At 36.7% G+C, this 17,758-nt stretch overlaps 1 protein-coding gene across 1 annotated transcript in view; it reads left to right on the top strand.

Annotated features, from left to right (window-relative positions):
* The window catches only part of NELL2 (neural EGFL like 2), a 141,901-nt gene that overhangs the window by 46,377 nt on the left and 77,766 nt on the right, over positions 1-17,758 (top strand). The window contains exon 10 of the mRNA XM_042872902.1: positions 14,903-14,994. Within this exon, the coding sequence (XP_042728836.1) occupies positions 14,903-14,994 (92 nt within the window). The remainder of the gene's footprint in view (positions 1-14,902; positions 14,995-17,758) is intronic.

Below are 17,758 nucleotides of genomic sequence, written 5' to 3'. Positions count from 1 at the left end.
AATTAAGGAATGCTGATCAACCTTCTTTGCAAATTTATTAACATTTTTTCAGGTGGATTGAAGTCTTATGGACTTATGGTCTTATGCTGCTCACTAGAAGTTTCATCTTTCCTCAATACTGGCACTTTTTGTGGGCTGAAGGAATGGCACCATCTTGTTTTAGGTGTCTTATATCAGTGGCAGCTCAGCTCCAAGCCTATACCTCCACCACCTGTGTGCCAGAGGAGCTTCTCTTGTATTTAATGTGGTACAGAGAAGAGCCTGTGGCTCAGTGTTTGAATGACAGGATTAGCGAGCACGTGTGTTCTAACATTACATCTGTGCCTACTGAACAGGCCGTCTCATCCCTGCAGTAAATCAGAAGAGCAGGCAGGCTGGAAAGCAGAGCCCAGCTGCATGAGGCCAACTGGGGAATGGCACGTGTGTCAGTGCTGCAGGGGAGCCAGGGCTCAGAGAGGCAGAACAGGTATTTAGAGTGGAGAAAAGGGAAGGCACTTTCCTGGTTCACTCAAAACAGCATGTGTGAGCTCAAATCTTTTTTTTAGTAGTGAAGCAATGATTATTTTCTTTTTTTTTTTTAATGCATGTTTTAGAATATGAAGGATAAGAAAGTCTTGCTCATTCAAAGGATTAATTGCCTTTTGATTACAAATATTTGTGTGGCTTTTTAAAGATACAAGTGCAAATAAAACATACATTCTGTTATTCTGAGATGAATGTTTTCAAATGTGAAAAAACAGAAAATTTAGACTATTGTCAGAATAGTACTAAAAAAAGCCTGGAAGATGGCTGGCACTGGGTTATTTCCTAGAACCATACATTTATTATAACCTGTTTTAGACAGCATGTAGAACTTCTGAGTGTTATTAAGCATTTAGCAGAATACTATCCCTTCAGCCTCTATTTTATGCAATGATTTGCATCAACTTTTTTCTCCAGTCTTTGAATCACATACTACGATAGCATCACACTATAGTGACATATAAAATGCATCATATACAAGCTTGTACTGCATGAACGAATCATGCCATGTTGCTTGTTTACAGTTCTGTTACTTTATCAACTCTATTTCTGCAGAAGGAAAGTAGTATTTTTATCTATTTAGAAATAGCACAAATTATTTTTGAGTGGAGAATGTGTTTGCATTCATGTAGGTCAATAAAGGTATTTTAAATTTACAAAGGTATAGTGAAAATCTAGTTGATACATATATTATCTCTGTACCTAGCATGGCTCATAGTATTGGACCTATGCACCTCAGAATATCAGAGACTGAGGTTGGAAACGACCTTCTAAGATTATTCATTCAAACCCCCGGCTCAAGCATGGTCACTTGGACTAGAATGCTTGTAGGCCACGAGCCCAGTTGGGTTTTACTTTGTGCTCATTGCCTCTTGTCCAGTCAGTGTACACTACAGAGTAGAGTGGCTCCCTCTTCATTCCCTGTCATGATACTTCCATATCTCTCCAGAGCCTTCTCTTCTCCAGGAAGGTTAACATCTCAGGAAGGTTAACACTGAGACATTCCAAGAATGCTTTGGGTGCTTTCTTGTGCTGAGCTCAAAGCCAGCTGAATACAATGGAAAACTCCTCTTGGCTTGGTAGGGAGCACCGAGCTCTAACGGTGTGACAGGACCCTCGACTCTAGCTGCTCAGTCTCTGGTATGTCTGTCATGGTAAAGCTACAGAAATTTTTAAACTGCTCATAAACTACAGCAATATATTTGGTTTACATCTGCTCCAGTGCCAGAGTTGTTATGGACTTTTGGGGACAGATTTTGTAAGCTGGACAGTATGCCTACATCACTGTAATTTTTTTTTTCTGTAGCAGTTTCCCTCTGAGCAGGAAGCCCTCTTCCAGTGTGACTGTTGTACTGCATAAACTAAAATACTTGCAAATATTGGACTTTTAGGAGTGCTTTACTTTCCTCCTTCCCAGTCTCCTTTGAGTTTCTTGTTCTACACTAGCTGAGGAGAATTAAGGAAGTTGGTGCATTACCTATCAGTCAGACTTTTTGTGCATAAAAGTGCAGCTCCCTCCTAGTCTGGCTGCCTTTTGACTATTCTGGATGTCATGTATTATAGAGCTCAACTGGAAGACTGTAGATCTGGAGGCAAGGCATCACTGTTTGAGGAGATTTCCAGTTAATGGTAAAGTAACTCAATCTTGGTCCTACTGTGTGCCTGAGGAAGGAATCATAAAAGAAAATGTTTAAGAATATCCTTATTCATTAAGGTACATTATACTACATATGTAGCATTCAACAGTAAAGAAATTGGAAGCATAATATTGGTAATTTTAACAGTGGAGAATTAAAAATATTTTTTATATTGCAAATTTTGCTGTAGGCCATGCTCTGTTCTCCTTAGCCCTGCTTGTAACCTATTTTTGTGTTGGTTGTCAGAGAAAAGAGCCTACTCTTTTCCATTTCTTTTTTCATTATGTTCTTACCAGGAAGTTCACGAAATATAAAAACTCTTCAGCATGTTATTATTTTATTTCCAATGCAAATAAAACATTAACATATGTTACATATGAATATTTTGGCTTTCAGACAGCTGGAAGTGGCTAGATTGGCAGTGTTCCTGTCTTTAGTATGCCACTACCCCAGCATCAGTAATGTTGATTTCAAAAGAATTTGCTTAGTCAGGTGGCAATAAAATAGCTAAATACAAAATCTGGTTCTATTTATAATGACAAAAAATATTCTGGGACATGTGGATATTCATGTGGCTCTTCATTGATTTCAATTTGTTTGCTCTCACCAGAAATGAACTAATGCCACTGCATCACTGGATTTTTATTTTCTGTTTCTTTTTAGGATTTTTGTGTTTTGTTCCATAACGAAGAGCACATTGCCAAATAAGCAGCTTGTAACTAATGTTCTGGTTTCTGCCTGGAGCTTTGCTCTATAGGTTTTACAAATTTCTGTGGTATTAGTAAAAAATTATCCTTAATGGGAAAATGTTCTAAAAAGAGGAGATTTTGACTCTAGTTGAAAACCTCAAGACTACAAATGTTGGAAAAGATCATAGAGAAATGGCAAGATGGAGATACAGAACAGTTCATGGAGTTGGCTAGAGCAGAATCCTTCCAGGAAAAAATAAAGAAAAGGATTCAGGACCTGTTGAGACCTATGGAGTTTTGCGAATATCAGTTTGCATCAGATATCTCTTATTATTAACAGATATACCATGTTCATAAGGGTCAGCAAGGTGGGAATTTGGCAGCCTAGAGAAGATAATGCTAGGAGCCATGGGATTGTATTTAGGTCCTGTGAAATGAAAAAATGGGAAGGTTATCGAAGTTGAAAAACAATAAATTAAACACTGAAAATATAAACCAACTTGAAATTCTCAAAAGTGTGATCTTGGTTTCCTGGCAATCTACGGAAAGGACAGTAAAAATACGGATGAAATGGATTCAATGAAATTAACAAAATCTTTTATACCATTACTGTTATTTATCTCTTTATGATGAAAATAATTTAAACCAGTGGCTTTCAATCTTTCTGAATGCAAAAGTCTAAACATTTTCCAGTGGAAATGTATATGATAAAATGAATTTATCTTTCTACCACTTGTTTTATGCTTCTCAGCCATTCCTTGCAGTTTTCTGAATTTGCGGTCTGTAGATCTCCAGGCTGTTAACGGTCACTCTCTACATTTGTAGAAAATATTTTTCACTTGAAATAATAGCAACTTTTGCTCATGTGAGACACAACATCAAAACTGAAATGAAGGCAGACATGGTGTAATTGCCCTTTCTCATGCTTTCCTCATCTGTGCCCTTCAAAACAGACATCGCGGTTGTCTTTCAGAAAAGTTTCTGCAAGTTGCTTTCTTCACTACATTGTGCCCAGGACTGTATCTGCAGTAATTTCATAATTTCCACATCTTGTATCATTGTTTTGCATCTTTTCCAGCATATTACTAATTTTTGGAGTTGGTTTTTTTTTTTTCTTTGTACCAGTTTCCATTTAAAAAAAAAGATCTGCCCTTTTGTTTAGGAAGCTTAGCCAGTCAAAGCCTTTCTTTTATGGAGTAGATGACTAGTGTTTTTTTTCCTGCTACTTATTGAAATAATTTCTGAATTTTTTTGTTTGTGAACAAAAATTCTGATACTACTCTGCTAGCCCTCAGTGAAAAGCTGAGTAAACTTTTTTTTCAAGCACAGTATTGATTGGTTTCCTGGATTTCATGAATTCTTAATTAGTGATGTTTGTTTTAAATCCCTCAAAATTATTCCATATATTGATTTCTTTTTTTTTTTTTATTTTTCCCCAGCAGATGAATAAAATTTGAAGATATTATTGTTTGTGTTTTGCATTGTCGTAAGGAATCATAGTGGAAAACAGCACTTTTATCTTGCTCATTTCTGGTGTCCAGTCTGTGTTTATTTGCAATTGTGTTTGAATATTACAGTGATATCCTTGTTTGATGTAATAAACTAGGGGCAGAAAACACTTGGGTTGAATTATCAGATTAAGTTTTTCCTATCCCAAAAGTAAGAAAGACAATGTTTAGAACTCAACTGGAAAATAGACACGTACCTTTGGTATGTGATTGCTTCAAATACTTTGCAGATAAGAAATAGAAACTGGTTTCCCTGTGTATCACTACTCCTTTTACAAGGAGCTATAAATTCACATTCATTTTCTTTACGCCCTCTCATTAGATTCTATTCATGTTCACCGAAGATCAGCATTCTCTCTGGGCCAATTTAAAAGTCTTGTGAATAGGGTGCTTGTTTTGTAGATGTTTTCATCATGCTACATCTAGAAGCTTAGTAGGTCCTCAAGGCACCTAAATGGGAAATCAATTCTGAATATAGCATAGGAAACAATCTTGCAAATGGATGTTCTCAGAGATGCTGCTTAGTAGTAGCAGAACATGACTTCAAAATGCTTCAATCTTATCCATGAACTTCCATGGTTTTGTATGTATAGAGTTGGCAGTATGATATCAACACATAAGGACTGAATCATTTTTGTAATATTATTGCAGCGTTGCTCTAATGAAATGTAGGGATAAATAAATGCATTTTAAAAATAGATATTTAAAGTGGACATAGAAAGAAATAAAAGAATCACACCCTCATTTTCATGTATCTGTTAAAAGACCTTGCCAATTCACTCATTTCACACACTTGTATTTTGACCCCATTTCCACTGTGACATCTTGAGCTCCCAGAAAACTCAGAGGAAGTGACAGGTTGATTCTTACAGTGGGAACAAACAAAAATCCTTGCTTTGTTTTCTGTTGTTCACTGAAAACTAGTCTGTATGTACCTTGCAACACTCATCTGGCAGTAGCTTCATCTGGGAAGCTGTTTAACAGTATATTTACCAGTTGATGTTTAAAGCAAGTCCCAGTCATTCTTCTTTTCTGTGGTCTACTGATGATAGGCAGCAAGAGCCCCATCCTTCATTCTTTCCAATAAAATTCCATGTTTTGAGTCTAACCCCTTCTGAAGACAGATTTGTGAAATACTACATACAGTATGTAGACAGATTTTGAGGCATGTTAGATATAATCCTAAGGAAGTGAATGTATGTTCAGGAAATGCACATACCAGGTTGCTTGTGTTTATTCAACATTTGGGGGCAAAATTTTCCTTTTCTCCTTTCTCTCAAAATACTTACTCGCATTGATTTAGCTGCTATAATGATTAGAACTTAGAAGGAAGTGGAAGGAAAAGCTATCTTGATTTTCTATTTAACTCAGTATTGTAATAATGTTATCTTATATCTTGAATAAAGATTTGCCAGCATTATTGCTTCTCACATTTCTTATGAAATACTGAAGTATTTTTCGTATACTGAGTTTATGTGATCACACGCAATGAGAGGCAAATTCATTTTCTGTGTCTGGAAATTTCCTCTAACAAAACCAGATTACTCCATAGGAAAGATGGTACTTGTTTTTACCAGGGTACCACCCCAAATTTCTTATCTGTTGTGGCTTGGTCATCCTAATTCTACTGTTTTGAATTCTGATAAACATCTGTACTGCATCTCTGCAGCCAATGAAAACAATGTATTTGCTGATTGTATATTGAAAACAAATTCAAGAATTATTTAATATAAGCTGGTCTTTTTTCTCTTGAGTTTTCAAGAACTTGAAAAAACTAAAAATACTGAGAACAGGTTTTGTAAAATTCATAAAGTGTGTTCTCTTAAAGTTATTCAACCCATCTCACTCATTTCTGAGAATCTTCATAATGCAATGAATTATTCTTAAAGATGAACCTATTTCTTTTCCGCACCAATGAAATTGTAGAACTGTGTTTTCTTTGCAGATCTGATGATAAATTGCTACTAAAAAATTAAACATTTTCTTAATATATATATATTCTGATTCTTAGTTTCCATAGAAAGGTAATATGATATGCCTTACTATTAATTTTTTTTTTTTTTTTTGTTAGAATCATCAGCTCTGAGGCTTTCACTCATTGATGTACCTTTTAAACTAAAGAGGAATAACCCTATCATCAGCTCCTATGAACTCCGGAGTATTGTTTTCCAGTAATTAGGTCAGAGAATCAAGAGGTGCACTCTGGAAAAAGTAGTGATGACAAAGCAGAATCTGATGGCATCTACTCTTACTGCTTTTACATTTTTCAAGTATTGAACTGATTTTCAACATGAAATACACTACTGTTTGGGAATTCAAAGTGGATAACAGCAACTAATAGCAGCCTTCAGAAACAGAGGCACAGTGTTAGGCATAGGTTTTTATATATTTTAAACTGTCTTTTGAAAAAATCCAACTCTTGGTAGCAACTTTTTTTTAATTTTAATTTTAGATTAGTTTTTGATTATATGCTATTTGATAATGAATGTTGAGAGTGAGTATATAACAAATTTGGAAAGGCAATTTGCATAACTGACTTTAATCAAGATTTCAAAAAAAGTGTTTACCTTGATGTCTGTTTTAACAACCTTTTGCTGAATTGATGCTAAGTAGAATTCTCTGGAGTGTTTGCGAATATGCCAACTAGTCCTGTCATTTCAGTTCAAGTGAGAGAGGAAGATGATAGGCCGAAGAAGAGTGATGGGAGGATGGGCAGATTCCTTATGCAGGAATGAAAATGGATGAAAGAGGAGGTAGAAGTGTGGAATCTTGCTCAATTCCTTCATGGATGTGGATGCACCTATACAGGTGCTTTAAAAGACTTGAGATCTAGCAACAGCTATTGATATGGTGCACCATCTGTGCACTAATCCACTCCTGGGAACTTCTAAATGCATTGGCCTGGCCCATGTCATTGTGCAAATGACATGGCATACGTGACTATTGCTGTAATACCCAACTCAGCAAGGGGCTTCCATTTCCAGGGGAAGTGAAAGTGATAGGATCTGGGAGGAAAGTAAACACAGTAAAATGAACAATGGTAATAGAGCTAGATGATGTCAGGTCACAGGATGTTGCATCTTCTCCAGGGAGGCATGTACAGCAAAGTCAGAGCAGAATTTCTAGCTGAAGTGCTTCTGGAAGTTGTCTGGGCAAAGGAGAGTCAAGATGGGAATGGGAATGTTTGTAGCATTTGTGACAGTCACTGAGATATGGGTTAAGTCTGTGGGTGCATAAATAATTTTGGGGCAAGCTTTTAATCCAAATCCCCAAAAATTTGGGAGTAAATGTACACTTCTGGAGTAAAAGTTTTTTGTAGCCTTTGTGACTTGAGTGTATGGAAATGTCACTTTCAAGTTCTTCTCATGGAATTACAGAGTGGTTGAATTGGAAAGGGCCTTTAGAATTCATCTGGTCCAACCCTCAATAGATTTACTATTTTTGGGTGAACTTTGTAGTTTTGCTGTTTGCACAGGCTTTTTTTTCTTAGCACTGTCAAGTGAAACAAACTGTAAAATCTCTGAGGACAGTGCCCTTTGGAGGAACTTGCTTTTTACTGTGTATGCTCACTTCATTTGTGTCCTCAAGGCTGCAGAAAATAACCATCTCTGCAGTAAAGGACAAAAATGTGTCCAAAAAGTTATGTATAATTGGCACGCTCTACTTTTTCATAGTAAATCAGGGTAAAAATATGAGTAGCATCCCTGTGAAAAAAAATGCATAATTCCTTCTCCTCTGTTTGAATTACCTGAGAAACCAGGTAATGGTTACCCCACATAAGTGCTGTTGCAGGAATAGCTGCCCTCTTGCTCACTGGTGGTCTGGGCTTACAGCATGCAATGGAGAACACAGCCTGCTTATGTAATTAACATAATATAATAATAAATTTATCATTATTAATAATAAATAATATAAATAATAATTATAATATAGTTAAATGCTAATTAATAATTAATGTTGCTGATGATTCCTATTTGCCTCTGGTAGCTTAAAACAGTGATTAAGACATGTGCTGACCTTCCACAAACCCTTACTGCTTGCAGAAATTCTCAGCAGGGTTCTAATCAATTCACCAGACCTTATTTTGCATATGGATTCCTATAACTTGAGGCTTTCTGATGGGTCTATGTGTGAGTTTAAGCACATCAAGAAATAGAAGGCGTTTTAGGGAGATGTCTGTTTTTTCTACACTTTTTTCTGTAAGTACATTTCTTCTGAAAAGCACCTCTTGCAGTTAGTCTCTAGCAATACCAGCTGAAAGATTGAACTGAAGCTGAAAGGTGGAACTGAAACAGAAATTTCCCTGTGATTAGTACCTATCAGGATTTAATAAAATATGTTTGAACCTCTACTAAAACACAAGTGTGTCACTACTTTTTAAGGATATCTGTCCAAAGGTGTCCATCAGAAGATGTCTAATCCTACTTTAAAGAGAATTAAGCAGGCGTTCAGTGTTTGCACTGGAATTCTCTTGGTCTTGCAGATTGCTGTGCTAATCATAAACCTTTAATGAAATCATAATACAATAGTCATACAATATAATTAATAGGAACTTTAATTGCGTTTCGCTTCTTGACACCCTCTAACACTTTTGTCTTGGCATTGGATTTTATTTTTGACATTTCATTGTGAAAGTCATTTGAGTACCGGATGGCCAACAGAGTTAATTTGGCAAGTACGTGGGCATTTTGATTGCATTAGTCATGCCCAAGTTTTTAAAATCCTATATTTAAAATCCAAAATATTCTAGCTGTGTTTAACAAATAGAATCTGGTCTACTGCTCTAAAGCCAAAGTTGTCTGCGTCTGTCAGCATAAATATTTTGGCTGCCATGTTTAACCGAGTTAAAGTTGCTTTGTGGGTAGCAAAAATGTCATTTTTAAGAGAAGCCAACATCAAACAGTATCCAGTTTCCTTGTGTATGGACACATTCTCAAAAATGGTCTAAGTGAAGTACGAGACTTCATTAAAATTCTTCTTTGAACCAGGATAGTTCAATCTGCTGTTTTTTTCTTTCCTGTGGACAGAATATCTTAATTACTATCTGTTAAAATGACAGCATTGTGAGTGCCGAGTAGTGGAAAAAGGAAAGCATAACTTTGGTCAGTAAATATGAGGACACTTTGGCTGTTCTCTCAGAATGTATGATTATAACACTTAAAGTTTGATCCCACAGCTTAAAATCAAAAAATGTTACTCACAGTACCCAAGGCATGTGTGATGTTAATAGTAAGTAAAGCATCTTCCCGATTGCTGAAAAGTAATTTTTTAGAAATGCAGGATTTTTCTTTTCAAAATATTTCTCTTATTTCATATATATCATCTGATTAGTAACACCAGAGTTATATGAGGGAAATCTGAAAGTTTTTAAATTCTGCCGTGGCTTATGACATTAAATCACTTGAGAGGAAAGTCCTGAATCTTTGTTTTCACTGTAGCATCCAAAACCAAGCATTGAAGTGGACACATCTCTCTGACTTGTCTGAAAATGTCTGAGCTCAGCCTATATATATTTGTATATTTCTTATTTTTGATTTGTCTTTAAAATAGTGTTAACTGAACTCAGTGCAGGCTTATTTGATGAGTGTAAAAAAATCTGTTACATTAGCTGTCTCCAGTTTCATCTGTGGTTTGAATACTTGGCTGCATAGACTAGAACGGTTATATGTTAATAACACAATATTTCGCTATGGAGAAATCTATTCACTCATTGAAAGTGAGCATGTTGTTTCTTGTTGGCTTCTTTCATGCCATTCCAGGGAAAATCCTAGATGATTTACTCATACATCTCCCAGAATCTTTGACCTTTACTTAAATAGAGATACCCACACATTTGCTTTCGGCTGTCTGTGGTGCCCTTGGTTTGATTGGTTGCATGCTCTTACCCAGACTCCCTGTTCTGCAGTCTACCATAAGTTTTACTTATCTGTCAGGCCTGTTTGCCTCAGCTGAACTGGAATCAACAGGATTTTTGGTTATGTTCTGATGTGTTCTTTCAGTGTTCAGATTGATTTTTGGTCTTACAGGATACCTCAGGTAGCCCTCGTTCTGGTGCTCTGATGAATTCCACAGAAGACTTACTGCAAAGAACATATGAGATAGATGAATTATATAACTTCTTTCTAGCAATTAATGGAAATGTAGAAAAGATGAGAGGTAGATGAAAGAATTGATTTTAGATTATCTGTCCCATGTTACTAAACAGCCTGTTAATGGAGGTGGCTTGCATCACAGATGCTCTTACATGACTGAAAAAATGCTGTAGGACAACCAATTTGTGTTTTCAATGCAATAGAGATGTTCAGCATTTCTGACTCACAAAAAATAAGATACAGATAGGAATTGATTCCTTATAATTTGGAAATTTAAAGTCAGATTTATTTTTTCAGCTGAGCAAGCTGAGCATGTAAATATATCTTTTCAATAGTGACTGACTGAAAAAAAGCCTCAGTATATTTCCTTTTTGAAGTCTGAAAGGACTTTGAATTGTTGAGGGGGATGACATAAGATGAAGCAAATCTCAAATCTCACTGACTGCAGCAACAGAGGAGTAACAGCGAGTGAGCAAATAAGAAATAATGCCTGAACCCCCCTGCAAAGATATTGAGATGGGGTGAAAGCATGTCTCATAATGGCATGACAATTGAGAGAGAAAAATTCATGGCAGGTGACCATTATTTTTGTGTTTCTAAGATAAAGCCAAATAAAGGTTCCACGCTGTGTGCACATGTAAGCTTGCAAAGTAGGATTAATGTATTTTATACAGTGCCTCAAGCTTGATCTCTGAACAGTGGAGATTTCAAGGAGGAAGTCAGAAAATTAAATTAATAAGATTTTTTTTCCTAATATTCTTCCCCCATGACATCCTAGCAACATGTATGAACAAAGCTGTAGAAAAATGGAATTACCAAAATTAATTTGTGCTTTCATAAGTACTGAAAAATTTCACAGAGCTCTCAGTTATATCTGCTACTCATTGGGCAATTGTGAATATAAGAAAATGTAGTGGATTGAGGAGTTAATCGATATTCCAAACTTTCTGCTTTCACTTGGTGACAGTCTGAATCAAAAGTAGCTTAGATAGCAAAGGGAAGTGTACAGACATTCCTCAGAGGAAATCAGAAACAATCAAGATATCAAAGACAATACATAGGAAAGTGAGAAATCATATAAGTGACGTGCTGTGAACTCAGGGAATGGAAGACAAGTGTTAGGTGGGACATGGATTTTATGTTTTAAGGACACATAAATGTAGAGGAAAAGTGTCATTTGGAGGCCAGAGGAAAGAAAAAAGTGTTGTGAAAGTGATGGTTTGACAAACTGTTGGTGAACACAACAGCCAGAATTCTTTTCACTGAATGTATATGAGGAAGGTACCATGCTATCACAGTGTGTTAAATATTACTAGAAGTAGCTGTATTATTGTTACTTCACTTGCATAAATTAATCATGGGAATATAAACAGATTTTGCTAATAATGTTTTTAGACACTGTACTAATGCTTATCATTGTATCATCGTATGTATATAAATAGATCAAGAATAGTCAAATTTCCTACCATGCTTTGTAGACTTCCTGTTTCAACTTCTTAGAAAACTGTGCTTTGAATAATACATATTTTGTTTTGAATAGTAGGAGTAAGTGGAAGCTTGATGGCAAGAAGAAATGGTTTATGCAATTCAGCTGTAGATGAAATCCTACATAGGCAATAACTATCACGTTCTGAAACAAGTAATCATTGGGTAATTTCTTGACTGTGACTCAATCTGTCGGATGAAAGGAGTTAGGAAGATGAAACATGATATGTTTCCCCAGAGAGATACCAATCACAAACTAATCACAGTATTCTGGGAAGCATCTAGCCAGGCAGAAATTAAATCTTCTCTGGACTTTCCAATTACACTGTTCTAGTCCAGATGTTCACGTTGTTGAAATATCTTTATTTCTGAAGGAAAATAAAGACATGAAGCATCATCATCATGAGATGTGTACTGGCTGTGTCAACTGCTGGCATGAGGCAGAAAAAACATGCTGTTCCACACTGCTTGAGATGTAGGTCTTGCTCTCCGAAGAGAAAAGTGGTGGATAAGAAGTTTAGCACTTTTATTTTACTAGAAATCTTTCCACGCTTGCTCTGTGCTCGCCAAATTGGTCAACCAATTGCACTGGCAAACACAGATCATTACTAAAACGATGTCAAACACTGAGCCAGTGATGTGTTTTGTTAAGCATATGTTTGTGGTACTGCAGCACTGTGTTAAGATAATTTCACGCTCAAAAACTCCAAAGGGTTGTTGGTAAAATAAGAAATATCTTTCTGATTTTGCAGAAGACCGCATGTCTTCTGGTAGTTTTTCTACTTATGTTCTTAGATATTAAGTTTCTCTGGAGAACCAAACCAGAGGTTTATCAATGTTGATAAGGTGACTGGATTCAGTGGACTGTGATGTGAGGTAGCATGGATACTAATTTATTTTTCATAAGATGTATAGGTTGTCATATTAATATACTAAAGATACTTTGGTTTCAGGAGAGAGTTTTCTTCCAAGAGAATAGCTATGATCTTGATGTCTTTTGCCTTTCCTATGAGCAGGCATGGGCTGCCTGTTTGAAGCATAAGGATATGCTGTCAGTCCATTATCACTGTCTGGTCCTCAGGCATTGCTGTATTTGTTTTTTTCTTGTCATTTGTAGCAGTTATTGGAAGCTCAAAACGTGTGTGACGGGAAAGGGCTTAATATATGAGTATTTGGGTTTAGTGTCATGGCCAGTAATATATAGGAAGTGACATATATGACTGAATGATTTTCTTCTCCTGTCTGGATTCAAGATCTGTTAGTCCCCAGTAAAGATTTATGTGGATTTTTTCCACATACTTTTTTTCTAGAGGAGCTTGAGTAGAGCACTGTAGTATATTGAACTTTCTCAACACTCTGTGATCCCTCTTTGTGGATGCTATGCACACTTTCTCCTTGTGTTAGCTCTAGGACTCCTCCCTTTGTTAAGGAGCTTCACTGAGTCTAACAGCAAATTGCCATTCATGAGATTTGGGATGTTGGAGCTTATAGTGATATTACTCCTTGGAAGGGCTGCGTATACTTATTTCACACAAGATACTTCATATTTTATAAGATATTTTAACTCATATTTGGAAATTTGGGAAAATTATGCAAAGTTTTTGTCACTATGCCTATCACTTCTTTTTAAATACTGGTTTCAAGGCATGACATGTCATACACTCACAATGTAATAAGAAGTTTACAAAATCAGGGAGCTGCAAGTAAGAAAAAAATAATAAAATACAAAGGGAAAGCTGTAAGGGTACTTAACATGGGCCAGGCAATAGAAACTCTTGCACAATCAGAGATTTTAAAATTGTCTTCAAATTGTTATCTTGTTAAATGGAATAGGTAAATCTATCTGTGAATGAATTGCAGTAAAATTGATTTACATCTGCAAGTCAATGATTAGTGAGTTATATTCAAACATGTAATATAGAACTTTAAAGCAGTAACCCACTCCTGTTATTTCATGATTGTACTTCCTTGACTGTGTCCTCAGCAGCAGCAGAGGCAAACATTGAGTTTTCTCCATCTAGTATTTACCTTATTTAGCCTTTATACTTTGCATAATGTAATTGCAGTAATAGATGCTTCTAAAAAATCCAAAGAGGTTTGCTTTGCAGGTATTTTATGTAGCCTTTAAATACCAAATGGGGACTTCAGTGAGCAATGTGGTATGTGCCACATCAGCACATGCTGTAATGGTGGCATCGTCAGGGTGCAGGAGTGACATGAGACCTGATCATGGCATAACCAACAACTGATCTGGGTCATCCTGTCATTCATGGTTTGACACTACTTAAAAAAAAAAAAAACAAAAAATACTGTCACTGAAAGTTTGTTCCTGTGCACTAAAATTCATATAATATATTTTAGCAGTAGTGGTAAATAATGGTGATAATCAAGCTACAAATATGTAACTTAGAAATATCTGTGGTGGTACTTCAGATGGCTGTGATAGCAAAATGCAAATATGTGGCTTCTGTGATTGCCCTTCATCAGACAGCATTCCTTCTGAGGACAGCTGTCATCTGTTAATGTTGCCTGCACTGCTCTCACATCTCCAAGCCCTTCTTCACCTCTGAGCTTTTCACACGGCTGCTGAGCGCGGTTCTCCCCTTTGCGTTGCTCTTGGCCCCAGCTGCCTTTCTGTGCTCCATTTTTGCCCAGGCAGGCAGCCACACCTTCCCTGTGTGACCTGCGGTGCATTCCTTTTTCCCTCCCAGTCTCTGAGTACCTCACCTGCAGTTCCACCATCCTTCACCTTCTATTTATACACGCCTTTGTGGTTCTTTCATCTTTTTTTTCTCTGATTTTTTTTTTTTCCCTGTGATATCCATACTCCTGCAGGTGGCTTTAGAATATTCTTGCAGCTGAATCAGTTTTTAAATTCTAAAATGCCATTATCTCTCAAGAAGTGCATAGGTTCTATAAACAGAGTCCTAATACAAAATCTTTGTGATATTTTTTATTTTCTCCTGAAGCGGTGTGCATATTTGAAGGCAGAACCTACTTTGAAGGACAAAGAGAAACAGTGTATTCAAGCTCAGGGGACTGTGTTCTGTTTGAGTGCAAGGTAAGAACATTTTTTATGATAAAAAATTCTTGTGTGTTAGAAATATCAAAGTTCCACTATTGAAATATACAGATAGGTTCACTGTAGGAAATGGCAACAAGAAAGTCATCTAAGGCATCCTGTATTTGTTTTGTCTTACTGAGTTCCACAGACAATTTTGCAAATACATTTGCTTTGCATAGCAGCAAGCCTTGATTACACAGCTTGATGGCTGAGCTGCATTCTTTCCTCCTTACATATCCTCCCCATCATCAGTAACAAGACCCACCAGGCTGCGTTATGTTTCTACTGACATCTGTGCTGTTCACAATTCTACTGACATCTATTGTTCACAATTTTGAGCCCAAGTGCAAATGATGAACAAACATGATGGGGACATAATTTAGACTTCAGGATAATTCTGAGTGGAAAAGATGGGTGAAAAATAAGAAAAAGAAGGGGTGCATGTTGGGTGTCCAGCTCTCTTTCTTATGTTGGAAATTAGAAGACTTGTCATTTGATTTTTAAGCAGAACACTCTGTGCTGCTGGCCAGAATGTGCTGCAAGAATAAAGATGCTCTGTAGACCACAAATGCACTCGGAGGACAAAATATATTCCATGACTGCAGGCTGAGTCACCCACCTGCTGTGGCATGCCCTGTTTTGCTGCTGAGGCAGAAGAATGGGGTAGGAGTATCTCTGGGCAGGGAGCTGCATGCTGCATCATGCAGCTGAAGAACTGAATGCATGTGTCTAGGGAATGAATGGGAAAACTCCTTCCATGAAGATGCAGCAGAGGTCTGGGGATTTAACTGCAGTACTTAACACTGTACAAACTTTGTGGGGCTGCAGGAAATCTAGAATGACTCAAAAACTGAGGTATAAAATCCTTTCTGACTACCATAAGTCATGGTGGTATGGCAGTTTGTGCCTAGACTTCAGAGCCAGTATTCTGCTCTCAGACCTGCTTGCAACCTTCCATTTGGCGTGCCCTCTCTCCAGGAGTAGGCAGGGGTTCCATCCACCCATCAGGCAAAATTCCTGGCGATTTCCAAACATCTCCATGTCTTTGTAAGAAAGTGTGTATCTTATAGAGAAAAATGGTGACCGTTGTCCTACTGTCATTGCTTTTCATCTGAGCTTAATTCTCTGATTCTTTGAAATCTTTTGAAAAAAAGGAAGGAGAACATGGCCAAAAAATAATTCTGGAAATGTATGTTTCAGTCACATGGCTTCCAGGACTGTGAGTTTATATTTTTCAGTGTGGCACCTGGGATATTAACTCTGTGATTAATTCACAGTCATCAGAAGTTATATCTTTCAATTTTTATTTTTATCTTTTTGTGTATCAGATGCACACTATGAACGAAGTGTCTCTGTTGGTCATGCTCTTCTGTGTTTTGTTGATGATGCTGCACGTTAGTGGACTGTCTGCTGGTCCTGGTTGAAATATTAAGCAGCAGCTTTGATTCATATTATCCTTTTTCAAGGTGTGAAGTACACATTGTTTCTGATGAGCAGCCTTGGGAATGGTATTTCAGAGCAGAAAATCCCTGTGCTGTACTGTGTGGGTCAGCCAGGAAGTCACATGTTGGCACTACTATATTGACAGTGGAGTTGCCATGAAGGGATGTAATTTGTAATCCCAACACAAGACAGACTTGATAGGACTGGCACAAGTACTGATTTCATGGTTAGAGGCCTATGGTCAAGTTATCAAGGTGGTGTAGAGAATTCCATTTTTCAAGTAGCACATAATTTTAAACGTCATAAACAGCAATTGTGTCTGCTGTAGGCATGCACTTATGCACTTTTCTGTTTAAATATTGCAAGACAATAAAAATGAATTAAACATTCTGTTCCAAATAAGGATCTGTAAAAAAAAATATTAAATGCAGTCCAGACTACTCTGATATTATTTCTATCAAATGTTATTTTCTTTATTTTGAAAGATCGCTGGTTTTTGTTTGTCCTGGTTTACAGTGCACATCAGCATCTGGCTTTATTTATTTATTTCAGGTTTAGGCTGAATTGTTTAATGGAAGATTTGGGTGGTAATTTTCATTTCATTTTTATATTTTGTGTTTAAAGATGACTTAAAATCAAATGCTAAACTTGGAATAATAATACATGCAATAGCATATTCATCAGGCATTTCCTTTCATGCAGAAATAGAGGGCCCTGAATTCAGTGAGCTCATACTTAACCGAATTATTGATTCTCTGGCATAGGAGGAACACGTTATTGCTTTGCTTGTTTGTTTGCTTTGTTTGTTTTCTGTTTTTGCTATATCAGGAATAGAGCACATCAGAAGATATTAAAGGTGGTATTTCTGTGGTAGCCTGATTACTAAGATGGGCATTTCACTATGGTCATACTGCAGTGATTGTGTGTGACCTGCACTAAATGCCTGAAGATGTTCAGATAACATCTTGGCATTAGATGCTTCCAGATGCTGTTCCCAGTTTAATAAGAAAGCTGTTTCCTAAGATGGAATCAGTGCCTGTTTCCTTCAGTGAAAAACTTGCTCTTTTGGGTGTGGTTTTATGAGAAACATTTGAGACAAGTTGTTCGAATGCTAAGGTAAATAATGAGAACTGTTCTTCTACTTTCTCTTACATGGGAAGGTTTTAGCATAGGGTAGTTCCTGATGTTTCTGTTGTGCTTGCTGTTCTTTCAAATGGTTTTTAAAGGTATCTAGATTTACCATAGGTACTTTTTTTGTTTGTAAATTACAATGCCAAAAGCCAACTAAAGTTATCCTTTGTCTTCTTCCACAACAATG

Source organism: Lagopus leucura, unplaced genomic scaffold, assembly GCF_019238085.1.
Source record: "Lagopus leucura isolate 7727_CA_CO unplaced genomic scaffold, USGS_WTPT01 Super-Scaffold_100008, whole genome shotgun sequence".
NCBI classification, from domain to species: domain Eukaryota; kingdom Metazoa; phylum Chordata; class Aves; order Galliformes; family Phasianidae; genus Lagopus; species Lagopus leucura.
Note: the sequence above shows the minus strand (reverse complement) of the source record. Positions and strands in the feature narration are given on the sequence as shown.